The sequence below is a fragment of the Chanodichthys erythropterus genome, chromosome 11, assembly GCF_024489055.1.
Source record: "Chanodichthys erythropterus isolate Z2021 chromosome 11, ASM2448905v1, whole genome shotgun sequence".
Lineage (NCBI taxonomy): Eukaryota > Metazoa > Chordata > Actinopteri > Cypriniformes > Xenocyprididae > Chanodichthys > Chanodichthys erythropterus.
The window spans coordinates 30,752,655-30,779,514 of record NC_090231.1 but is presented as its reverse complement, the minus strand read 5'-3'; the positions used below and the strand labels follow the sequence as shown (position 1 = coordinate 30,779,514).

General features: G+C 37.4%; 1 protein-coding gene across 3 annotated transcripts in view; it reads right to left on the bottom strand.

The window, feature by feature from the left end:
• nfatc3a (nuclear factor of activated T cells 3a) overlaps nt 1-24,301 on the bottom strand; it is a 79,956-nt gene extending 55,655 nt beyond the window's left edge. The window contains exons 1-2 of one of the 3 annotated variants that reach the window (XM_067402320.1): nt 23,870-24,301; nt 14,853-14,906 (exon numbers count right to left, since the gene is read on the bottom strand). In XM_067402320.1, coding sequence (XP_067258421.1) covers nt 14,853-14,906; nt 23,870-23,960 — 145 coding nt within the window. In that variant the 5' untranslated portion in view covers nt 23,961-24,301. Of the gene's footprint in view, nt 1-14,852; nt 14,907-19,319; nt 19,698-23,869 lie in introns of those variants that run through there. The other 2 variants (XM_067402321.1, XM_067402322.1) reach the window with 2 other exon arrangements.
• Between the last annotated feature and the right edge of the window lie 2,559 nt (nt 24,302-26,860).

The window sequence follows — 26,860 nt, the reverse complement described above, 5'->3', positions numbered from 1 at the left end:
AATTTATTTATAGATGCTCCACACACTCCCCGTCATAAGACATGACTATTTGTGATGACAGAGCTTGACAGACAGGAAAGGGGACAAACCTACATGTCACACAAGACTCAACATGTCAATCCAACTGTGAACTCTGACCCCAAGGGAAACAAACCACTGGGAGTTCATTCTATCAGTCTGACACACATGCTGCTGTGGTACATTACAAAGATTCTGCAGTATAAACACTAGAACATGTTCAGAATAACATTCAACAGCAAAAATAGGAGATCTTTCAAACCAAGAATTAATCGGCAAAGGCGAAACCCATGTTTTTTTTTTTTTCCTTTTTTACATGCTGAACTTCATTTATGCGGCAAGGGAGGCTTTGATTAATCCACCATATGCTGGCTGCCAGTTCATTAGCATAGCGCCATGAATAAATACAATGATGGAAGGATAAAATAAAGAAGAAAAAGGCACTAAAAGCTTTGAGCATTGGGAGCAGTGGAAAAGAAGGATGATGGTTTGAGTCTGAAATAAGACTCAGGTCCAACATCTAAAGAGATGCTTGAGACATGTACTGTATTTCTGGTCAGGTGAGGTAATGCTCTGGGTATGCTTCAATACATAATAGACAGAAATTAATTTTTATTTGGTTGTAAGTGATTCAGCCACTAAAACAAACCACAGTGTGCTGGATCATTTGGCTTTCACCGGTTCCTGTTTCATCAAAAATTTGTAGTCATTCAGTCCTTTCAATAGTCACATCACTGTCGACCTTCATTCATCTTCAGAACACAAATTAAAAGGGGTGGTTCATTGCGATTTCATTTTTTTAAACTTTAGTTAGTGTGCAATGTTGCTGCTTGAGCATAAACAGTATCTGCAAAGTTACAGTAAACAGAGATACTGTCTTTTAAAGTTATGGCAGTTTAATGCCTATAAAAATGACCGGTTTGGACTACAACAAGCTTCTTCCCGGGTTGGTGACATCATAAACCCTGTCCACGGGAACACACAACAAAGTGGGCGAGGCCATTTCACGTAAGTCTTCTTCCTAGGGACACTGGACTTCGGGAACAATGTTTAAAATTTATGTTTAAAGGGGTGGTTAAGTGTTTTTTTCTAGACTTTATTGTGTTCTTGGGGCACAGTTTAACATGTCTTAATGCTTTGGTTTTTTGAAAACGCTGTATTTTTCATATATTTTACGTTTATTCTACACCTCTGTTTCCACTGTCATATGAACGGCTCATTTGACTTCCTGCTTCCATGAAGCTGCTCCCTCCGAAATACGCAAAGTGCTCAGATTGGTTAGCAGGTTGGTTACTGGCCCAGTGTATCGTGATTCACTGAAGCGTCCGGAAACGACACGCCCCTTACCATCCGTTGCTTCATTCCAAATATAAATATTAGTGTCTATATTGCTGTATCAAATTGAGCCCGAATTAGACCCAGACCCAGAGGGTCAATTGCAATCGCGGCTTTTAAAGGACGTTTATGAATGGTTTTTCACTTTGTATTTGTGTCAAGGTGTTTAGATATGCTGTCACTGCTGTTTGTTAGCTTTCAATAAACAGTTTTATCCTGATTAAAGCTTTACTGTAGCCAAATACATAACTGAGTAGTCGCATTTTTGTAAAGGTAGCGTTTAATTTATAGCATGAACAACTGTGTCTATGAACACAGAAGTTTGTTGGCATTTGTTGAAGTATGCACTAGAATTTAGCTAACTGGCTAGCGAAGCAAAAACGAGTTGCTCTTTGTATATGTCCTTGATGCAACCAAAAATAGCAACAGAACTATAGGTTTAAAAGACATGTACAAACAATAAAATGTACTTACAATTTGAAGCCAATAAACAGCAGCTTCTGCTTTTAAAGTGGGAACTGCTTCTTTCAGTAAAAGCCTTTGTGCATTCAGTAATAGCCATCCAGCATTGAACTCGTGTAAATTCTGGAAGCTGTATTCAGCGGCGCATCCAGTGTAGAAAATATCACAGATTATAATGGGTTCTATTATCTTTTGACGGGTTGCCCCGTGCTGCGACGCTCGCGTCCGGTGTAAACAACTCTTAGTTTCCACATGCTGCACCACATGGCCTCGCCCACTTTGTTGCGCAATCCCAGGGGCATGATTTGAGGGTTTATGATGTCACCAACCCGACATGTAGTCCAAAACAGGTTGTTTTTGTAGGCAGTAAACTGCCATAACTTTAAAAGACAATATCTCAGTTTGTATTGGACTTTCAGCGCTGTAACTTTGCAGATACTGTTTATGCTCAACCAGCAACATTACACACTAACTAAAGATAATGGTAAGGGGCATGGCGTTTTCGGACAATGTGAATCGTGACAACGTATTCCGGACAGCAAATGACAATATACAGGGCCAGCTAACAAATGTCAGTCCAATGCACATTTCTGAGGGAGGGGCTTCATAGAACCAGGAACTCAACAGGGCATTTTTAGGAGAAGGGAAACAGCAGTGTAGAATAAAGGTAAAATATATGAAAAATATGGCATTTTTAAAAAAAAAAAACGAAGCATTAAGACATGTTAAACTGCGCCCCATAAGCACAATCAAGCCTAGAAAAAAAAAAACAGTGAACCACCCCTTTAAGATATTTTTGATGAAATACAAGGTTTTTTTTATACCTCATAGAAAGCAATGTAATTACTGCATTCAAGGTCCACAAAAGTAATAAAGACATTGTTAAAATAGTCCATGTGACTACAGTGGTTCAACCTTAATGCATTGACGTAGAGCATTGTATGATCTTGTGAATAATTATAACCACAGTAATAATACATTATAATATTTATCTATTCATTGAACACACCTTTAGAAAGTATAATGCAGTAAAACACGACAAGTAAAACACATGACAAGCATCCAATTTTAGATACAACAAGAATATTATAATGCATTTTAACTTGTTACAATTATTTATGAAGAGACATAATGCATTATAAATTCATAATGTACTTTATAATGCATTATACATAACAGAATGATAGCATGAGAGAAAGAGAGAACAAAATAACAGAAAATGAGTGATGAGCAACACAACTATAAGAACAGCTTGTTCCCCCAAAAGACCTCCCAGGCCTCCCATCCACTGGTCCTCAGCTCACATGATAAAGCTAAATACTGTATGTGACATCTGCATCATCCAAAAGTGGAAAAGTGTGGAAAACTGCACAGTTATTAGTGCAAGTGCTCTGATAATAATACATATTTTCCATCACAGGAATAAATCCAATGTTTAAAACAGCTGCTTAATATTTCTGTGAAAACCATAATACATTTTTCAGGGTTATTTGATGAATGGGAAAGTTAACTCTCCATAGACATAATTGGCTTTTATACTGTACAAACTGTATATTCTATCCCCTACACTACCCCTACCCCTTAACCTACTCATCACAGGAAATTGTCTGCATTTTTTGAATTTCAAAAACACCATTTAGCATGTTTTTTAAGCCATTAGGTTTACGAGGACACAGGAAGTGCATGAAGTGCCATGTCATTGTACACATTTGTGTCCTCATAAACCATATACAAGAACACACACACACACACAATTAGTTCCTGCTACCTTAACGTATGGTGAAACAGCAAAACTGTAGTATCGTGACTAATATGGCATGCATGCAGTATAGTTACAACAACTCTAATTTAGCACTTAAACAGTATGACGGGTGGTTGAGGTTCATAGAAACCTTTTATCCAGCTCCAACCCCATCAGAGTGGGGTCACAGAACCTGGGTCAGTAATAATCTATGATGAGGAAAGTACAACCAAACTTGCAGTATGAGGAAAGGATTCCCAGTGTTGCTTGCTTATATCAGACACTGTTCAGATCCACATCAGACTGGCTATCTGGTTAAATAAAGAGCCCTAAGAGGCTTTGCTGTTCCTAAGCTAATAATAGTGGGAAATCGCTGCAGTGCACTCAATGCCTTGCCCAGTCTGTGACACTACTAATACACAGGCTTTCACCAATAAAGTCACCCAGAGGTGAGACCAACTGTCCCTACCTGGAGCAGTGTGTCTGTGTGTTTGTGTGGATGTTGAGGGGGTTTACCACATCAATATCGGATCAGGCGCTGCGGAGACCATAAAGGATTGTGAGGGAAATCTTGTCAGCATGCAAACACACACAAAGTCTAATTGCTTTGATTCCCCAAATGCCTGCAGGGTGAGAACTGAAAACAGGAAGTAAAATTTATGAAAAACTCAAGCCCTTAACTCTTTTAGTAATGATGTCCACATAATTCAATTATCTTCTCCTTCACCTGCTACGAAGGCAGAACAGTACTTAACACATGTCACAATGCAACTGTATTAATTTGTCCACCACTGACGAAAGATTTGGGCAGATGCTACAACAATCTTTATAGGGTTAGTCCACCCCAAAATGACAATTCTGTCATTAATTACTCACCCTCATGTCATTCCAAACTTGGAAGACTTTCGTTCATCTTCAGAAACCAAATGAAGATATTTTTGATGAAATCTGAGAGATGTCTGTCGGTCCGTGCAACGACCACTTTGACGACTTGGATTTCAAAAAGTTCATAACGAGATCGTAAAACTAATCCATAAGAATCAAGAGGATTAGTCCAAATTTTCTGAAGAGATCCGATCGCTTTTCATGATGAACAGATTTAATTTAGGCTTTTACTCGCATGTACACATTGATCAGCGAACAACATAAGCAGAAGCTCAACCTAACCTGAATGACACACAAGAACAAACCTGTTCCAGGAACATGCTGCGTAACTGTGGCGACCAGGGCGGGCGAGAGCCGTGAGGGAACGGCGCGAGGCCGGTGGCGCGAGAGTTAACGAGCCTTGAGTCTCTCACGGAGGAGCTCCGGGAGCATAAAAGGAGGAGCGACGACATTGATGGACGAGAGAGGACCAGGCCTGGACTTTTTTTTTTATGTTTTATTATGTTTGTGTGGCCGGCAGACGTCCACATGGGTCTGCCGGCATTACTTTAATTTTGTATTTGTTTATTTTGAAGTAAAGTTTTGTTTAATGTTCGCCGGTTCCCGCCCCTTCTTCCCGTATTTACGAACTGTGTTACAGTAACCAATGAGGTTTATTTTCGTGTGTTACGCAGCACGTTTTTCTAAACCACACTTTCAACATTTCATACTTGTAATTTAAAAACAGGGTTAGCACTACTTTTCACTCAGGGTTATGAAACCCTGCGCTAGGGCCACTTTTTTGGAGTTAACCCCGCATTGTGGTGTCATACTTTTACAGTGTGAAATGATGTGGTGTTAGAAGAATGTTAAGGCTAGATGCTTTGCAACAGACAGACAATCACATGCCTCATAATCACATGCTTTGGACAATCACAGAAATAACATGTGGTTGTATAAACAGTGATCTGAGTCCGTTGGAGTGAAGAAGAGACATTTCATTTTTACATTTATAGCCCAAAAAGTCCATTCAGGAAAAACTTGATAGTACAGTCGGATATGCAATGCTAGAACTTTTATGTTAACAGGTTATGTGTTGAGTTTGTCCAGTCAATGTCACTGCAAATATGCAATTAAGGACGTTAATCCAAAGTTTAGGAATGTACAGTGTGAAAAGTCAGTTTATGAATACCCAGGACTAATTGTTAACCCTGAGTGATAAGTGTTAAACGAGAAACAAAAAAAAACAGAAATCCATTTAACCAGGGTTTAGAATAGACCCTTTTACAGCCCACGTGATCAAATAGTTGTGCGCGCATTTTGGCAACGGAAGTGGTGTTGTTGCCTATTGGTTTTAACGTGTTAGCAACTCTGAAAGTTTTTCAGGGCTCTCAAGTGTAACGCACTGAGCGTGACAGTCACTCATTTCGGTCTTTTGTCACGCACTCCCGCCACACATTGTATTTCTCACGCAGAAAATCTATTTTTCATATATTTAATATGCTGCTGCGCCGGGCAGGAATCAAGCGCGCCTCCTCTGGAGTAGCCTGCCACTTATCAGCCAATCAAAAAAAGGAAGAGGCTACACAGTAGCCAATCAGAAAATAGCACTATTGTATCTGGGTAAGATTTAACGCAACAACCAATGAAAAAAAAAAAAGCATATCCTGGAATTGTTCACCATCATCCTCGTTCAACCACAGAGGAAAACACTGGAGCGCTGAGCATCAACTTTGAGCACAGAATAAGTCATGATCTCCTATTTTAATGTTACAACAAATTCACAGCTTGTTTGACACAAACAATGACAACTTGACTGCTGTTAGAGAATGTTTCCCAGATAATCAGCATCAGTTTTTCATGAGTGTCTGAACTTAGTCAACAGTTTTACAGCCTGTTCACTGAAAACACCTGCTCAGTAGTCTAGACCTAACGTTAGTTATATTTTCGTTATCACACGATGACTGACATTTTGTCACATTAAACATCTCTCTCTCCAAATAGGCTTAATAATTTTACTAGCACTAAATAAATTATTGTGTATTACATCGTCGATGTTATTGGTCACTTTAAAAATCATGTCATGTTGGATATTTGTTATTCTTGCCGGTCTTTAAAACTTGAGAGCCCTGGTTTATGTATATATATCTGGCCACTGTATTTGGCCATCTGCTAACGTCTTCTATCCACTCGACTACACGGATAGCCGGATACCATTTGATAAAGTCAACTTTTTAAAATAACTTTATCTGTCTGTGTTGCTTAATCCGCTCGCGAAGCTGTAGATATATCACTTTCGGAGTTGCTAACACGTTAGAACCTATGGGGAACAACGCCGCTTCCGTTGCCAAAATGCGCGCGCATACGTTGCTACGTCATCATTGTGTACAAACAGTAAAAGGGTCTATGACCCAGGGTTAACTATTTAAAGTATGTAAAGCCCTAAACTGTAATTACCTGTGCTGTGCTCTGACTTCGATGTAGCAATGACATCTAGGTAATAAATTGGATGAGGAATGCACTTACCTACAAACACTCACTTCAGGTAATCATTTTGATTTATTAAGAACTCACTGTAGGAAAACAGGTCTTTTGAGGGTGTAATAACATTTAAACACTCAAGATTAATTTGAGAGCGTCCTGCATTTTCAAGTCTTGCATCACACAATTTTCCTACTTGCACGTGATGTTTTGTTTTCCCCAGCTTCTCTCCTGAGTCATTTGTTTTGCTGATGCTTTTGTGAAAATCATTTCAATCATTTTGAAAATGTCAAAAGCACATTGATCTCAGACATGAAATACCTTAATTTGAATTTTATCCACTGTACTGATAGTCTGCGTGAACTCTCCTATTAGAGGGTCAATTCCTGAACTGCTTACACAATGTTCTGACCTGAGTGCATATCGTGCATAGAAAGATCGTGTAACCTAATCCGGAATTCCCTATATATGTAGAACACACTCGCATGAATGGAAGGTTTCTCTTACAGATCAAACATCAGTCTATATTGTAAAAATGGCCTATCTAAATAAATCATTATAAATTTAAAAACTGAATGATAAAGACTTTAAATAAGAGCTTTCGCTTGACTGAACAAGCTCCCTCCTAACACTGCCGGTTTCTAAGAACTATTGGCAGAGTGCCGTCACTTCTAAACACTGAATCTCTGACGCAAGCCACACAGAGCAGCTCACACCTGTAGCATCAACATCCCTGTAGCGCACAACTGTAGCCGCTTAAGAACACAAAGAGACACGCAGCGAGATTGTGTGTGTGCGTGATTGAACGTCTCTGCCTTTGTCTAAGCTTGCATATGAGTGTGTGCACATATGAGAGTCTCATTAGTCGACGGTGGATGCTCAGTCAATCAGGCTGAGTTGTAAGAGGAATACTGTTCTAGGCTGTTTTTGTTAATTGGTTTGTTTGTGGCAATGAATTCACACAATTTACATTTCTATTATCTGGTTAATTAAAAACATTCAACAGATGAATTTATAATAAAAATAACTGTTAGTTGCAACCCTACACTGGTTATTTTTGGGTAGCCTCTAAAAATGATTTCTAGAGTAGCAAATAGTTTGTTGTTGTTGTTATGTTACAAACTAAACCATTGCTTTAGGAAGTAACAGTAATAGCCATATATTGTAAAACAAGTGAAAGCACTGAAAAATAAATGAAACTTTCATAATTCATTTTTATTTTGGCGGGAAACAAGTTTACAAACGCGTCTCATTACAAATCAAGTGAAATGCTGTAATCGTCTACTATGCAAATGTGAAAATAATGCATAAATGGTGCCCACTACATTCCCAAATGCATGCTAAACTGAGCACATGCAGAGATGGAGTTGACTGAATTCATTCACTGTGAACTGAGATGCGGCACTGATCACGTGCTGATCGAGTGAGCGAAATGTTGGCTCAAACAGACGGTCTTTTGCGATTTAATAAGGACACAAAGCCTTATCGCACTTTTGATTTTAGTGTGTTTGACAGCGTTTGACAGCAATATAATCAATGTATGGGAAACACTATATTGTGAAATCACAAAGACTGCGATTCAGTTAAATAACAGGGTGAAATTATTTACATGCGTGCAGGTTACGTGTTGCTCAGAGCTGCTCTGTTCACAGTAAATGCTGCTCCACACAAACTCAGTTTTTGCATGTGTTGTTTGTGTTTCCAATATTGTACATTTGGGAACGTGTAAAGTTTGCATGTTTTGATGTCCACACGTTCTTGTTTACAGTGGCTGTAGCATTTCTATCATAAAGAAATATTAAAGATTAAGAGGACATTTGTTCTGCTGTTTGGCCAATATTAAACAAGGATTTGATCATTCTGTATGTGTAACAACAACAGTAACCAGGCAGTTGGTGCCCTCTTCAGGCATCTGTTATAATATATAATGTACAGAAGTTGATTATGTTTACTTTATTATTATTTACATTGCAATATTTGTTTTAACAGTGTTGTTCAACAAAACAATATTATTTGCTTTTGATACCTTATTTGAACCAATTATTATTGCCTTATTGTTATTATAACTACATATTTAAGTCATTTTAATGGTTATTGTTCATGGTTATTGTTCACTAAGGTCTATTTTTATTTCTCAATTACCAAAATAATCGTTAGTGACAGCCCTAGTTAATAATGTTAAATCTTAATGTTAAACCCCGAACCTTTCTACCTTTAATAATGTAGGCTCTTCAAAAAAAAAAACAAAAAAAATTCCAGAATTCTACAATATTACATAAAAGGAACTGAAAAGAATGAAAAGTCTTATCTATTCTTTCAAGGAAGATTACTCTAAAGAAACATCTGTTTCTTTGTTTTAGCAACATTTTCTAGCTTTTTGCATCCTCCCTGTGCAGGCGAGTCACTACTGTAGCCACAGTTCTGTAGCCAGTTACATCACCAACAAGCTGCGGATGTCCGCTGTGCTAGGTGATGGCAGCCTAAGCCAACATGAACGTATGTTTGCTTTCTAAATAAAGCTCCCTAATTAAACCATCTCATGCTGTGATAACATTACAGGATAAACAAAGCTCAGCCGGCAGAGGGAACGCCTCAGGTTCATTTAGTTCCAACCTTGTCAATCACTGCCGAAACAGCCAAAGCAATAGAGTTGGTTTCAGATCTTGCGTCTGGCCAATTACAGTTCACATTACAGACCAGCTTACAATACCCAGAAATGTAAATAAAAACCCATGCCTCTCTTTAGGAATCATAAACAGTGTTTTTGCCTGTTAGTATTGTGTCTGAACGGATGCTGATTTCACCCGAGTTCAAAGTGGTCAACATAGCAAAAAGAATTCAAAAGCATTTGAGCTGACAGACAGCTGAAGGACAACTCTGGCATCATTATATGACCATGTACCTGCATATTTCCCTAGCCGATCATTATGTTATTTTGTCCACTATTTGAGGAACCATTTTGGTTTCACTGCAGCTAAAAAAGCCCCAAAAAAAAAGAGATAAAGAAAAAAGGAATGATAAACTGAGAAACAGCAGTGCAAAGAGGTATGCCAATTAAGCTAACTGGTTTTAGCATTTTACTTTGCCCTTTAAATTTTTGTGGTCTAAACCAGGGGTTCCCAAACTTTTCAGCCCACGACCCCCAAAATAACGATGCCAGTGTCCTCAGAGGTGGTTAAAGTATACAAAGGTTGTGCGCAATGGCGCACACGCACTAACGCCTTTTTCACACATACTCTGTTTGCAGTGCGTATGTGGTGCTTTTTTTTTTTTTCCCGTGCCCATATTAACGAATTAGGGCATTCACACTGCACATGGATGCAGTCCTGCAGTGCGTTCCAGGAGCCGTATGTCTGCAGCAGTGTAGCAATCATTTACGCAGTCTATTTTTTCTGTGCTGCACTGCGCTGAATTAAAACGATAGCGCACTGTTCGCATTGAAATAAAAATGTCCTATTGACATGAAAAACTAGTAATTTCACCATCACAAACACAACATTTACTTATTTTTATTTCAAATCCAAAAGTTGTTGCTGAACATGGCTTGTCAGCATTGCGATTCTCTTTGTATACACTATATTTCATAGATGTCATGTTTAAACTACATTTATGTTTTATTCAGTTCACTCCTTTATATACACTATATAATACTTTAGATTTATATATTGATTTATATATTTTATATACTTGCTCACACAAGTGGCAAAATATTTAAACATAAGCTTTATGTTTATGTTTCCACCTTCAGGAAGAGACAAGTGCTATCCATTATGTCTCCTGACGGTGGTGCTTCTCTGCTCTCATCCCTGTGTTGTCTTTGGTCGATATTAAAGGATTCTACTTAAAGAAAAAATTGGAACTGGTGCTGCGTTCATTCCGTAAGTTGAATAGGGAAGGCGTAGGACATACAGCGTAAGCTTTTTGAAGAATACGAAAGTGCGGTTTTGGCGGAAGCACTTGGAAGGCGATCATTTGTTTATATAAAGCATATACATTTGCATTTTTTCCGAAAATGACCGATCGTTTCACTAGATAAGACCCTTATTCCTCGTCTGGTATCGTTTAAAGCCCTTTGAAGCTGCACTAAAACTATTATTTTGACCTTCAACGTTTGAAGGCCCGTTTGGAGGCCACTTGAATTCCATTATAAGGAGAATAATCCTGGAATGTTTTCATCAAAAACCTTAATTTCTTTTCGACTGAAGAAAGAAAGACATGAGCATCTTGGATGACATGGGGGTGAGTAAATTATCAGAAAAATTTTATTTGAAAGTGAACTAATACTTTAACCAATGTTTCATTTCGACAAAAATAATATCCAAAGCTTAAAGCCTGAAGAATTACCTATGTGCATATGTCTGAATGTTTAACATTGTGCTGTAAATTGACGTGCTGCAACTGATGCTGATGCTAATATGTCGTTAATCTGTCGTAATCACCTCAGGAGTCATGGTCGAGGGGAAGGAAAATCAAAAGGTTGATGGCTTTTTTTTATTTGCATGGTTTTTGTTTTTAATTTAACTACTATTTTTAGTATTTTGTTACAATTATTCATAAAACATCCTATTTCTAATCATTACATTTTTTTTTCCTTTTCTTTTTTTTTTCCCACTTTTGGAACCACTGGTCTAAACTACATCTTTTAAGCAGAGGACACCGCCATTTACATGACTGAAAGTATATTTGCTGAGGTGAATCAAAATACACACCATCTTAGCCGCCAAAAGTCTCAGAGCTTCATCTGTGATACGCCACAACCACATACAAGATGCACACACACACACACACACACACACACAACCAATCCAGCTGTCAGACAAACTTTTAATAACACAACGGCCCGAGGGTAAATTGTGTAACAGTGCCTTAGGGACTAAACAAAGGAAGTGAAACAATGACTCAGGGGAGAATGAGGGACCTTAGGTACAACGCAAACATGTGTGAGGGATGGAAAGACTGGACGATCAAATAATCTAGCCTCAGAATCCCATTCATCTTAAATCCAAGTTTGTGCTTACAGATCATTAGATATAAATGTGAATTTGAGTACCCATGAGATAAATAAACAATACAATACTAAAGTACTAATTAATAACACTTACTTTAGAAAAAAACACATCTCTTCTGTTCCATTCAGGTGCACTCTAAGAGTGTGTCCTGTATGAACAAACCCAAATTCTCTCCAGAGTGTTGAGAGCTGCCATGGGTAGAAAATCAAGGGTTGTTGATTCAGTTCTCTGAAAATTGTGGTGTAACCAACTGGAAAATTAAAAAATGAGACCTTCATTTGACAAGTTTGCCTTACAGCCTTATAACCAGATATTTAGAAATTCACTTTCAAGTTCATTTTATTGATAATGCTTTATCTTCAGACTGAAGCTGTTTCTAGTTCCAAATTTTACTACAATAATTATTTGAAGATATTATTTAATTGATTAAGCAAATGTAAATATGTAAAATTGGTAAGACTTTACAATAAGGTTTCATCAGTTAGTTGACTGATTCAGTGAAGTAATGCTAACAATGAACAATACTTATACAGCTGCATTTATTCATCTTAGTTCATGTTAACCTCTGCATTTATTACTAATACATATTTAAGATTAAACGTTGCATCTGTTAACATTAGTGAACAAACATTAACATTTTTATTAACTAACATTAAGAAAAAACAAAAAAATGAATCCCGCACACTATCAACTTGCAAAACAATAAGAAAGACACTTTATTAGCAACGTTTCGATCGTAAGATCTTCATCAGGAATAATTTTATGCCTGATGAAGATCTTACGATCGAAACGTTGCTAATAAAGTGTCTTTCTTATTGTTTTGCAAGTTGATAGTGTGCGGGATTCATTTTTTTGTTTTTTCATATTTTGACTTTATTAGTCTTCTTTCCTACGCACCTATCTATCACCTACAGGTGTGCGACGCTAATCATTCATTAACTAACATTAAGAAAGGTTCATAAATGCTGTAAGAATATAACAAATGGGACCTTATTGTAAAGTGTTAACGTAAGTCAATACAAGTCATTTTATTGTAAATATTAAAAAAAAATGTACAATATGTAAAAAAGAATTTGGAAGTTTGAATTAATATACACTACCGTTCAAATGTGTGTTTTTTTTTTGTTGTTTTTTTTTTGAAGATTTCTTTTTAAAGAAGTCTCTTAAAATAAAGTAAAACTACAGTGATACTGCAAAATGTTATTACAATTTAAAATAAATTTTAATATAATAAATATATTAAAATTTCTATTTTAATATATTTGAAAATGTCATTTATTCCTGTGATGGCAAAGCTGAATTTTCAGCAGTCATTAAACCATTCTTCAGTGTTAAATGATCCTTCAGAAATCATAATATACTGATTTGCTACTGAATAAAATTTTATTAGTATTATTACTCATGTTGAAAACAGTTGTGGATTTTTTTTTTTTTTTTTTTCAGGACTTTTTGATGAATTTAAAGCAGGGGTGGGGAAAGTTGATCCTGAAGGGCCATTGTCCTGCAGAATTTAGCTCCAACCCTAATTAAACAAACCTGAAGCTAATCAAGGTCTTCAAGATTACTAAAGTTACAGGCAGATGAGTGCTTTTTTCCCTCCAGGATCAACGTTCCCCACCCCTGATTTAAAGTAAAAAAACAAAAACAAAAAAAAAACAACAACATTTATTTGGAATAGAAGTCTTTGGTAAAAATGTCAAAACATTTACTGGTCACTTTTAATCAAATTAATGCACCCTTGCTGAATAAAAGTAAAAAACTTATGAAAACGTTTGAACAGTAATGTACTTCAACAGTAAATTTAAAGTTAAAATAATTATTCTTGGTAAAGTAAAACACAAGCCATCTTGTTTTTTTTTAAAGCTAAAGGATGTTGCCAAAGGTGCCTCTATGACATCCCATTTGAAATGTAAAATAAGCTAGCACCTGTGTCTGATCCAGCAAGCTCCCATCTCTCTACATCTTACTATGACCAATCTCTTGACACTTCAGAAACGTTCCCTCTGTATTAGCATCCAATGAATGTTGCTGGTTTTAGTTACACTAAATTTAAACTAGACAAATGCCATACATATCTGCTCGTGCCTCACCCGAGGAAACAAGCCCCCTCACACCCACCACAGTACCGACCCCCTCACACACATCGTTTAGATCTTGTAACAAAAAAAAAAAAAAAAAAACCCTTCTCTGACTCCAAATGAGTCAGGTGATTCACTGGTACACATAGTCCTTGTGCTGGAGCTAAGCTAACTGCCCCAAACAAAGCTCAGGAAACAACTTGTAAGGCATGAGCTTGAAATGTTGATGGCCCTTACGATTAGTATCAAGTCCCCTGAATGCATGTAAAGCTGATTCACTGTCATGTATTACAACACCACATTCTGGCAGCAAATCAACATGAAGCCCAAAATAAGAACAGCAGCGCCACATGAATGTAACCACTACAGATGATGATCAGCACCCTGCTAGCACTAGCAATACATGCTTTTCCAGAGGAAAAGGAAAAGAAGAGAAAGTATTTTAACCAGATCATATTTGTTATACTGTAAATAAAAGACTGAATTGGAGATGAGAAACTTATTGGTCACTGGTAAGGCCTTGGGAGCCCACCTCATGATGCTCCAAACCTGTATTACTAAATTCTTTATTCTGTAGAGCTAATGAAGATACTATGAGAAATGTCTCAGTGTTTTGTTTTTGGTCAATGGAAGTCAATGTTAACCAAATCTGTTTGGTTACCAACATTCTGCAAAACATCTTTTGTGTTTTAGATGACTTTAACCCAACAGGGACGAGCTAGCATGGCTGTTGAAGGTTACCTGCTGACAAACAAGATCACTTCTTTGAAAAATTGTATTAAAAGGCTAATGACTGAAATTTGGTGAAAAAAACAAAACAAAACATTAACTTCCATGTAGATTTTCATGCTGAAGTTGAACAACCTTCTGAAGCTACAATATCCATAAAATCTCCATGGCTCCTCTGCGATGGATCGCCTGCAATCAGATCATTCACACCTTTATGTTACATGTTAACACAGTGCTGCAGAGGCAAAAATGAGTCAGCAGTGTTAGCCTGCTTAAAACCTGGGACAGAATTGAGTGAATATGAATGTATATAGAAAATGCACTTCATTAACATAAACTCTTGCATGTTTATGCTATTAAGAGTTTTATAAACCATTTCTGCTGAATATTCGCAGCCACAATGTTAGGGTGTTGTGAATTGCTAGGGTGTTGCTATGCAGTTGCTAGGGTGGTTACTAGGTGATTTCTTACTAAGTCAGAAAGACACTACACCCTGCATAAGGCATAGTTCTCTCCTTCAATGCAAGTCTATAGGAGTTTTTCCCCATAATTTTTTAACATTTGCCTGGTAAAATTCTTCAGTCCAATAGTCTAGAAGAGTAATGGCACATTCTCCAAAAAAAGATGCACAAATTTGGTATCAATTTCCGTAGCACAGTGATGTGGAACGAGTCATGCACTGAAAAGTAACACTTAAAATGAGGTGTACTGGTTTAGGGAAAAAACCTACACCTATGACAAAAAAAAATAAAAAACAGTAATGCTTGCTTTAGGAAGCAGCAAAAAACATTTTTCAATTAATTTTTTCCCACTCAATGTTTAAAATTGTTTTAATGTCACAAGAGATTTCATGGTAACGCCCTACAATATTAAAGGCTTGCAGTTACACTGTTGTGGTCTAAATAAAACTGCCAGGCTGAGCTACACCCCATTACTCGCCCCCTGACCAACAAGCATCAATGATACACCTGAGTCTGCGGCCTCACCTGCGGATGTAGCGCACAGCATTTTAACACTTCTCTGCTGCTCGGCACACACAGCACGAGGCGGTGCAGGGCTGAAAGGTGTGGCGATTTGTCCGGTGGCACTTGCTGGCCGAGGGGGGAGTTCTCCTCTGACGGGACTAGCGAACCTGCAGTCTGCCCTCTACCACTTTTGCTGTGGCTTAAAATAACCCACCCTGAGAGCGATGTAATTTCAGTCTTTCCCACGACTGAGACAGCCAGCCAGCCAGCCAGATGAGCAGATGCAGGCTAGCACAGACGCTAAACACTGCACGCCCTGCTTTTTCTTCACCGACATTTAGCTACCCACTCCTAAAATACCTCTAGACTGGTACTCATGCACTCTGTCAACCTGTTTTTTTCAGAGCCTGATGACTGTAAGAAGATTGACGCAAAGGTTTATCATAAAAGAGAAAAAAAAACACACACACAATTACAGCCAACTACTGATGGCAAAGATGAAGAGACAGAAGAGAAAGTGAAGAGAAAGAGAAAGACTCAACCCCTTTTTCTGTTTCTGTCAAGGCAGGAGGGTCTTGTGCCCCTCCCCTTGAATTCCACTGCCATCTGAAGACCACATGCTGTGTCTGGGCATTACGCCAGGCAGCTACACACTATCTGACTTTACCCAGCCCTGAGAGAGCACCTTCTGCCCTACTACTGCCACCTCTACAATGGAAGAGGCCACTCAAACTCTGTCTAACAAAGCCTTCATTCTAAAGGCATAAAATACTAGATTTATGTTTATTATTATCTTATTTAAGGCTGGAATACACTACATTATTTTGCTCAGATTATTGCCCCGATTTGCAATCTGGGTGAATGCAGGCGCACACTGTGCGAGTTTGGACACTCAGGAGGTTGTAAGCCATTGCTCACGTTACAAGTCCGTTGACCTGATAATCACATCAAAGCAGCTGGTACATGGCACAACTGTACTGCATGGCGAGCTGGCAGCAATCGCACAAGCTTTTGCACTAAACACAGAGCAGTCAGTCCGATTTGTCCAATGGTCCGGAATTGTGTGATTGGAATGAAGAAACCGCGGGAAAGGAGAGCCCAATTGAGCTTTTAATATTGCTTCTATAGCTTTGGATAGAAAAAAGAAAGGAAATAAAAAAAGTTCATAGAACCATGTGGTGCAACGCACATTTTCGGCACAGCGAGATGAAAAATTCTCAAGTTTTCAGAATGCCGCAAGCACACCACAGGTCATGTGACAAGAACTAACTGATGAGCTTCAGCCTTTCCATAACAAAACATCGAAAGGTCAGCTGAACAGCTGATCATAGCTGTACAGGGTGGGTTTTTATTTCTCATCTCCATAAATATATCTAGTAGTAGAGCTAATGCAAGGGCTAGAAATCAATTTACCCTTTACTGAAACTTCCTCATCATCATGGAGAGCACAGTTCATGGTTGCATTGCAAAGACAGATGCCACGGGAGAACATGCGCAGGAGAACAAGTGGTGCGGCCGCGCTTTCCACGCGTTTTAAGACGCGACATGTGAACGGCCCCTAAACTTACCATCCAGATCATGGATCACAAGCTTGGCGCTGAGAAGCGTCTCACTGCAGCCTGTGGAGGACATCCAACCCGGCCCACATCCAAGTGCGACGTCAGAAGCCATGTCTATGCTGCCCTACAGCCGATTCTTAAGATTTTTTTAGTCATGTCAATCACAGTACTGATTGCCTACACTGATCCTTAAAGGTGGAGGTATGTAGGAATGACACCCAGTGGTCGAAATAGGTACTGCAGTCCAAATTCAAAATATTGTTTGCCCCGCCCCCTCCTTCAAACACACGGGTGCCAGCTTGAGGACACGCAACAAGAGAGAGCGCAATTGACAATGAAAGCCGAGAAGACTTACACTGTAAGTTGATGAGTTGATTTATCTGCGTTTTAATATGCTGTCGTTCACAGAGATTTTTAGATGGATGCAGAGGCTTTTTAGGTCAGGTAGAATCTGCGATTCTCTGACCCAGTTTGTTTGCTGGTTTCCATGGCTGCAATACATGGTGTTTTCCGCCAGCTGGCAACCTGTGATGTCGAAATGCTACTGGATAAACAGGCAGCACGTGGTTTCGCATAGACCAAAACAAAGACAGACATTCCGACACGGAACGCACATTTCAAAGCAGAATATCTGGCTGTAGCATTGTTTTTCTGAGAAACAAGTAGGTGAACTTAGCATGTTTCCTAAATATCTGCAAACATATTGGGGTATTTTTTGCTTTATTAAAGTGAAAATCTTACATATAGCACCTTTAAACTTACCGTCACTGTAACCTTAACCAATGAAATTAGCTGCAGGGCAGGATTTCTGGTGAAGTGGTTTAGGGAAAAAAAAAAAAAAAGTGCTTCCTCATTAACTTTGACCATCAGGAAGAATTAATCCTCACACCTAATTCTTCATCATTTACTTATATTTGTATTTTTATGACAGAACGCACTGAAACCCACCTAAAACCTACCCTTATGTCTGAAACACAATCAAACACCTAAAACCCTTTCAATTGAAAACCTACATACAAATAATGGGCATGGCTTCTGACGTCACACTTGGATGTGGGCGGAGTTAGATGTCCACTACAGAATGCAGCGAGCCATACTTCGAGGCACTTGACGAGTGATCATTTTGAGTTACTAGGAAATACCAACTCCAAAAGTCAGCAGAACCTCCAAAAGGGGATGGGTTCTCCAAGAGCTAAGGCTTTCACTATTGGCTCTGGCTTTATCCAATTGTCATTGACTTACATTTCAAAATAAAAGTTTGTAAATTAAACACTGTTTCTAGTTGATATTAGAACAAATTATAAAATATGCAATAAAAATGAATATGCTCCGTGAGAGAGGAGACCAGAGCGCGTGGCCAGTGGCATTCGGACCGGAGTTTGAACCCCTGCTCAAAGATATAAGTGGGTATCCCCTGCGAGCTCTTCTGCGAGCCGTCCCAGTGCAGCACATGGGAAAGTTCTACTCTATCGCTGTTTTATAAGCTCAAGATTCACAGGGTAGGAGGGGGTAGTGAGGTCTGGTTGGGAAGTTATGGACAGCCCGGTTTAGCGATCTCATATATCTTATTAACTGCTTATCTCCTGAAATGCCATTTTCTTGCTATTCAGTGCAAATTCCACCTTGCAGTGAATTTCACTGGTTAAGCTCACGTCGCTCCCAGGTCAAAAAATATGGAAAGATTTATAAATACGGAAAAATCACTGAAGAATACTAAGTGGAAGAACTGTTAACTTTGTCTTGAGAGAGTTAGCTAACCACATTCTGAGGTAAATCCTGATTCATTCATTATTATGTTAATATTCATCATTATCCAGAGCTCGACATTAACACTTGTCCGGGATAAGTAGCCGTTTAGCCATCCCTGGCCCGCTTGGAAGAGGTGGGCTCGAACACGGTTCGCATGCATTGTGCGCACTAACCTTGCCGGAGCACAGAACAGCTACTACTTTTGTGTGCACTATTCGTCATCTTTACGACGGCAAACATCTTTATTACTACTTTGTTAGTATACTTTTCAATTCATGTAATTAATTAGAGTGTATTTGGGTTTATAATGGGTCTGGTTATCCACTTACTGATGAACAGGAATTGTAGTTTGCGAGTAAAGCTGCAAATTCCTCCATTAACGTCAGCTTCCTTCGTAATAATCCTCTGATACATGCAAGTGAAAACGCAGTGCTGCAATAATGATAAATCTATTAGACAGTATCTTAGCGAAAGTGCATTTCTTCCTGTTTTCTTCAATACAAAAAGTTACATCGTATATGATGTAAGCGTGCTCCGGTCTGGAACGTTAAAGGGTTAGTTCACCCAAAAATGAAAATAATGTAATTTATTACTCACCCTCATGTCGTTCTACACCTGTAAGACCTTCGTTCATCTTCGGAACACAAAGGTACTCCATAAAAACGCAAAATCCATAAAGGTACTAAAAACATATTTAAATCAGTTCATGTGAGTACAGTGGCTCTACCTTAATATTATAAAGCGATAAGAATATTTTTTGTGTGCCAAAAAAAACAAAATAATGACTTTTTAACAATATATAGTGATGGCCAATTTTCAAAACACTGCTTCATGAAGCTTTGGAGCTTTACGAATCGAATCAGTGATTCAGAGCACCAAAGTCAGGGGATTTCAGCAGTTTGGCGGTTTGATATGCGATCCAAATCACTGATTAGACACAAAAGATTTGTAACGCTTCGAAGCAGTGTTTTGAAATTGGCCATCACTAGATATTCTTAAAAAGTCTTTATTTTGTTTTTTGCCGCACATAAAATATTCTCGTCTTCGAGTGGGGAGGGGGGACAATCGCGCTCGGGCTCAGTTCAAGTCAACCGTGCCTAATGTGAGAACACCCTAAGAATTAAAGATAACATAACAGAATAGTAGCAAGCAAAACAGACAGTTTTCATAAATATGATTAATTGTGTTCTGTTCTGATACTTTATAATGTCCAAACAAGAGATTCACTAAACATCAAGAGATTATGGTTTGGATTCGGTAATATAATATTCCTGGTCATTTTGTGAAAATCTTTTTTTCTTTTTTTTTATACAATGACAATTATTTAAAAAAAAAAAAAAAAAAAAAAAAAGGCTTTAATTGTGGAGAGAAAGTTATAAAATAGATGCAAATAAATTTTAAATAATTAATAACAAACAAATAAAAATAAATAACTTAAATAATTTATTAATTGAATATTAAATTAAATTTGTATGGTTTCTACTACTCTGTTCCCAATAATAAATGTATTGCCATGTCACGTCTAGTTATGTTCCTTAACAGGACAAAAATGCACAGAAATGTTCAAATAGAAAGTTGCCTGGTGTGGGTCATTCAAGGTGACAATGGCCTCTATGCAAATATTCACAGATTAACCAAACGAGCAGATAGTCCTCCTGTGAGATTTCACTTTGGATTAAACAACATTGAGAACTAACAGAACCAGAGCTTTATTGAGTGTGATTAACTCTGTTAACAAAATTTGGCAACTGTACTGTATTTGCTTAAGTTGTCTGATTATTTTTAACAACAACAAAAAAAAAACATTACATAAATATAATAATTAAATAGACAAAATAGATAACATTTGAAAATAAATGAAAATGTTTAAAAATGTGACAGAATGGGTAACATGGTTGCAGATACAGCCTAAATTAAGCTATTTTGGGACAAATGTTGGTTTATAGTCATTAAATATTTTGTATTACCAGTTTTCTCAACAGTGTTGTATGGTTAAATCTGACAAATGTGTTAATGGATGGTGTTACTGACTAGAGACTAGCGCTATGATGAGTGACTGATTCTGAATGAGACTGAGAGCATGTGCACTAAAACGGTCTCTTAAGCGGCACACACCTCCTGAATGTCAGCACTCCCGTTACATCAGGCATATGCAGATTTGTATTCTCATCTTTGTTGTTTAATTAATTTTACACTTGTTCATTTTTCTCTTCTATCTCTAACTGTATAGCATTTTAGGTGAATTACCATAATTACATTGAAAATGGGCATCCTAAAATTCATAAACCTTTAATATTCATATTTTAAAAATAAATCTGCATAAATTACTGCTTGCCCAAGTGAAACTGTAAAGGTGTGAATGCCTAAAGATCAGCATTTCACCTTCCAATGGCTGTAATCTGTAATCTGTTTTATAAAGTTTCAGAATTACCCTTTTTGGTAATTAAAATGAGTTAATGATAAAAACAAACAAACATAGAAGCCAACAACAACAAAAAAATGACTTGAAAAGTCATCAAAATATAATAGGATGTGATTATATTTTGACATTTTACAAGTCCTGATCTAAATTCAACTGACTCCACTTTAGTAACAAATACAAGAGGAAAAATGCAGTTATCTTTGTCTAAAAACAACCAGAGGTACAGAAAACACAGATGAGTGCGTGTATAGTAACACCCCTGCCCTTTAGCTGCATTAAAATCCTGATGACTTCTTGCATGAGCGGACACCAACATACCTTGGGATAAAACCTGTTCAACAACTTAAAACTAATGTTTTTACTTAAATTAAATAATGGTTTTATTCAGATATGACACATTCCTAACAGAGAAAAAAATTAGGCTAGTATTTTCAACCAAAATTTAACCATTACATTTTTCCTATAGTCAGTGGTATGCAAAACAACTGGGCAAGATAGAAATTTAAGTTCCTGTTCTCTGCTAAATCAGTTTGAAATTCTTCTTAATACTCTATTCTTCTTAAAGATAAAGTTGCACTACATACGGTAGCTGAAATAAAAAAAAAAAATAAATAAATAAATAAAAAAACAGCACGCTACCAATTCTAATTTATAATTTTCTCCTAACGCCCACCTGTGTATGTATTAGAGTACAAATCCTACGGGCCAAATTATACAGGACAACAAACTTCAACACAAAGACCCCCCCCCCCCAACATTGAATTCAAATACATCCTCCTAACTTCTGTCTCAAATGAAGGGTTTTCTCTTTTCTTCTGTCAATTTCCATAAAAATCTCTGTATGCATCAACAAAAGCACAACAGTGTGATGTTTCCGCTGATTCCTGTAGTTTAAGAAGTAGCAACGTTACTGCTCAAAACACAATAGTACAGTATTTTACATAATAACAAAAACATAAAAAGAGCGACTGCTCTTTTAAAACACGAAAAAATGCTCAGTCCTCTTTTGCCTAGGTAATGTATGAAATCTCCATATGCAATTTACTGATCATGCAATACTTTTCACAAAAACATGCAAAACTTAAACAAAAACACACAGGGGTCCACCCACACACAGGCATTCTGCTTTCACTATACCCAAATCTCTTTCCTTCACGACACACTCGAGCACACTGACAGAGGCTGATAGGGTTGCTACTTCTCACACATGTTTTTTCATTAGGCAATTACACACACACACACACACACACACACACACACACACACACACACACACACACACACACACACACACACACACACACACACACACACACAATGCCTGGTGGTTGCAAACTGGAGACAATCTGCATTGCTGATTATACATCTGACATTACAAATTTTTCACAAAACAATGAGGGCAGGAGAAAAAAAGTGATTATCAAATAATCAAAACCTTGGTATCAATTAAATTATTACATTATTGGAAACACTTGCTGAGATATTTAAAAAATATTATTAACGTTTTAAGAGTTAACTATCATTTTAAAAAAAAAAAAAAAAAATTTTACAGCAACACTTACGTCTAATCTTATAATGTGATTGCCATGCAGTGTTGCTTAAATAATTTAATAGCTACAGTAGTTGAAACCTATGTAGATTATGTAGAAAAAGCAAGAATACTTCTGCAAAGAGTATATTAAATTTAGCAGTTTTATGATTTTAGGGACGAACATAAAAATTGTCATCAAATGGACTACACACAAAGCATGTTTATATTCTGGAAAAGGAAAAACTGATAGACTTCCCTTTGAACTGGGATGGGGAATCATTTATATAATCATACTTTTTTTTATTCTTTATTTCTATAATCATACATTTTAATAAAATGTGTATTACCTGAAGAGTCGGAGACAGAACTAGCTACGGTTGATGTATTGATGTAAATAATAGTAAAATGGAGAAATGAAACAGTGTAAGTTCAGTATAAGTGGAAATGTATGGGTTGGAACTTTTACCATGTGTTCTAACTAAAGGCGAGTGATAACACAAACTTTTATAGCATTTCACTGTGCAGCAGCTGTCAGATTCATGGTGGCTCTGTTTCAAACCACTTCAACGCACATATGTTGATCAAAAAGGCTGTCTAGGTAGGCAGCTAACTAGGTTTTTGAGCCGCTTAAAGTCTTCAGGAAAGACTGTCCAGGTGCTTGTTGGTTATATATTAGTTCATTCAGCCGCATAAACTTGCCGCTTCTCATTTTCATTGGCTGAATTTACAACCACACACACACACACACACACACACAAACTAAACAAAACTGCAGCTGCTGGTGTAAAGCGAAAAGCCGGCGAGTGTTGTCGTTTAAACGGCGCGGCTCTGCTGCTTTTGATAGCGTGTTTACAATTTCTCCTCACTTTTTCGATGCATGATTCATTAAGGAGTGTGTGAGAGTATCCCGAGGTAAAGGCACTGACCTGCGGGGCCTAGCGGCGGCTGCTGCCCGTCCTCCCCGAAGATCAGTCTGAAGTCCAGCTCTTCATTCCCGGGGCAGTTTGCAGTAGTCATCGGGTTTGACAGCTCGGGCTCACCCCGTCTATGTACGCCGACTCTTTAATAAACTCACTACATTGACTAATTCTAAAGACAAAACTTTTGAACTTTCCCTGCTGTACTTATCTAAGTTCGGGCAGAAAATATTATTGCTTCTCCCTCAGAGTAATCCAAACTGCTCGACCTTCTGCGGAGATTCAGCGAACTCGCAGCGGCTTCAACTTTTTGCCCGTGGCGTGAAGGGGGGTGAGCGCTGTGCGTCAGCACGACCGTTGATCGAGTTCGTCCGTAAATTCGCTGCTGCTCTCCGTTTCGAGGCTCGAGCTCCTATCCCAACTTTTACTAACAGCGCGTGACAGGGCAGTTCCAGCGGTGACGTCAGGCGAGTCGGCAGACAACACAAGAGCGCGCACACGCGCCCGGCCCTCAATCACTCACGCACACACATACACAAACTTAGTGGGCTTATGGGTCTTGTAGTTTCTATAGCTGCAGCTGAATCAGCCGTCCTCTTTTAAAGACCACGTGTTTCAGTGCATTTTATTGTAAATGCAATTTACAATAAACCAAATTTCATTATTTGTTATGCTCTACATTGCTTTAATGACAGCAGAACACACGCTGTAGCCTATGAACTGCAGAAGTTTATGAAAAACTTGATCATGTGAACTGTAGCAAAGAGCATGTTGTGCTTCACTGAAAGCCAAAACATCTGGCCATTTATTCAGAGGAGTTAACATGTCTGTCAGATTTTTGATCTAAATATTGCAGAAATTAAATATTTCTTCTTTTTTCTTCCAGATTGTCAATGTGTTGCTGGATATTACACCCAACTATATGTCTTTATGTATTCTTGAAGATTTGGGTTGTGTTCAAGGCACAATATGTAATAATTTTCACTGCTAAAGGGCGCTTATTAAAAACAAAGGAGTAGCTTGATGACGCTGTGCAATGAGCGTGGAATCATGGGAGTTATCGTCTTCACCTCCACAGCCAACCGATGGAAAGCAATCCAACGGGACTCCGGCAGAAATCGTGTTCATGGGTGAGCTAATGTATTAAAGTTTTATTAACGTTAAGCAGGGATGGGGCTGAGTACATTTTACGTTCTTGTCGGCCACTGCCGCTCCTTGTTTTTATGTTTATGTAATTAAGGTTTCGTTTAATCATATAAATTCACATTATTTTGTTTCATTCTATTGAAGCAATTCAATATTTAAGTGCTGAATTACTGCTCACTCAGTTCACTTTATTTGATTAATTAAAATTGTGGGGTAATGTTTTACTTGGTCAAAACAATCATACTAAAAATACATTTGAGTGTGTTGAAAGTTATGTTAACGTTACACTGTGCGTTCTCTTGGTGGCTGCTATGAGACACTTAAAATCAGCACACTGCTGATAGATCGATATTAGAATATATTAATAAAAGCTGGATGGACTTATTTTGCTTGGCATGCAATTTTAAAAAAAATATGGGAGAAAATGCTGTATTACTGTTATTACAAATAAAGCTCTTTCGCATTATGCTGTCAGCCACTTGACAAAATAGCATTGTCAGTGAGGCACAAACATGTTACTTGCGGCAAAGAAAATGAGATTCAAACAATAAGATAAGACTAACTTTGTTGAGCAATATAACAGGGATTAATTTTCTCTTGATAAAGGTATCAAAACAGTTGCTCACCTGTTTAATAAAATGCATAATAGATTAAAGCGTCTTTGGTGTTTCCATGGTTTTTAAGGTAGTAGGACAGGAAATTGAGGGTAACAAGGATACGTCATTGACAGACGCCAATGAAACGGACTGTTACATTGGTTAAAATTTAAACATTGTTGGAAACATTTGGGATAATGTAAGTACACAACTGAACAAAATATATAACACTGTGCTAGTGGTTTTAGGACATTTTAGTGCAAAAATCTTACATATTGTGCCTTTAAAGAATTTCATTTCAATACTTGTGTACAGGAGTGTCACTCTACACTGATTTCCACTGCAGAGATACAGTAGCCTATTATTTTCCAAAATCTTTAAATTAGAGTGATGACGGCATCATTTATGTAAATAAAATATAGTCTACACACAAAAAATAAACTAATTTTAATCTGTCATCACACTCACTCAAACATGAATTCATGTGCAAATTTCTCTCCCATGGAAACATACTCACAAAATAATACACAGCACAAATTTCAGTCTTCAATGTAGCTACCTAATTTAATTTAACACAAGAAAAGTGTTATGTGTTATATAAGTAATGACCAATAATATTTAATCAGAATACTCACCATTGTTATCCTATGATGACTCACCATTGTTATCCTATGATGTTTGAATCACTGAAGTGCTCTAAAGTGACATGAAGATAATGTCAAAGTCCATTCAGGATAAGCAGGTCTCATAGATGAGAGAGAAACTTTTTTTATATACATTTTATATTATACATATTATACATTCACTGTAAAAAATACTGTTGGTTTGACTTTAAAAAGTTACCTGTTGCCTGTAGAATTTTGAGTTCACTGAAATTAAACATTTGAGCCAATACAATGGAGAAACTGGTTTAATCAACAGAAACTTAAACTTAAAATATTTTGTTATCTGAAGCACATTAACTTTCATTAAAAGTTGATTTGACAAAAGAAAAAGTTGTGATAACAAATCACATTTTTTTTTTTACAGTTATATATATATATATATATATATATATATATATATATATATATATATACTCAATTTTCCTGTAGGATATATACACATAAAAACACACAAATACACACACGTTTGTTTTTGTGAATTGTGGGGACATTCCATAGGCGTAATGGTTTTTATACTGTACAAACCGTATTTTCTATCGCCCTACACCAACCCTACCCCTAAACCTAACCATCAAAGGAAACTCTGCATTTTT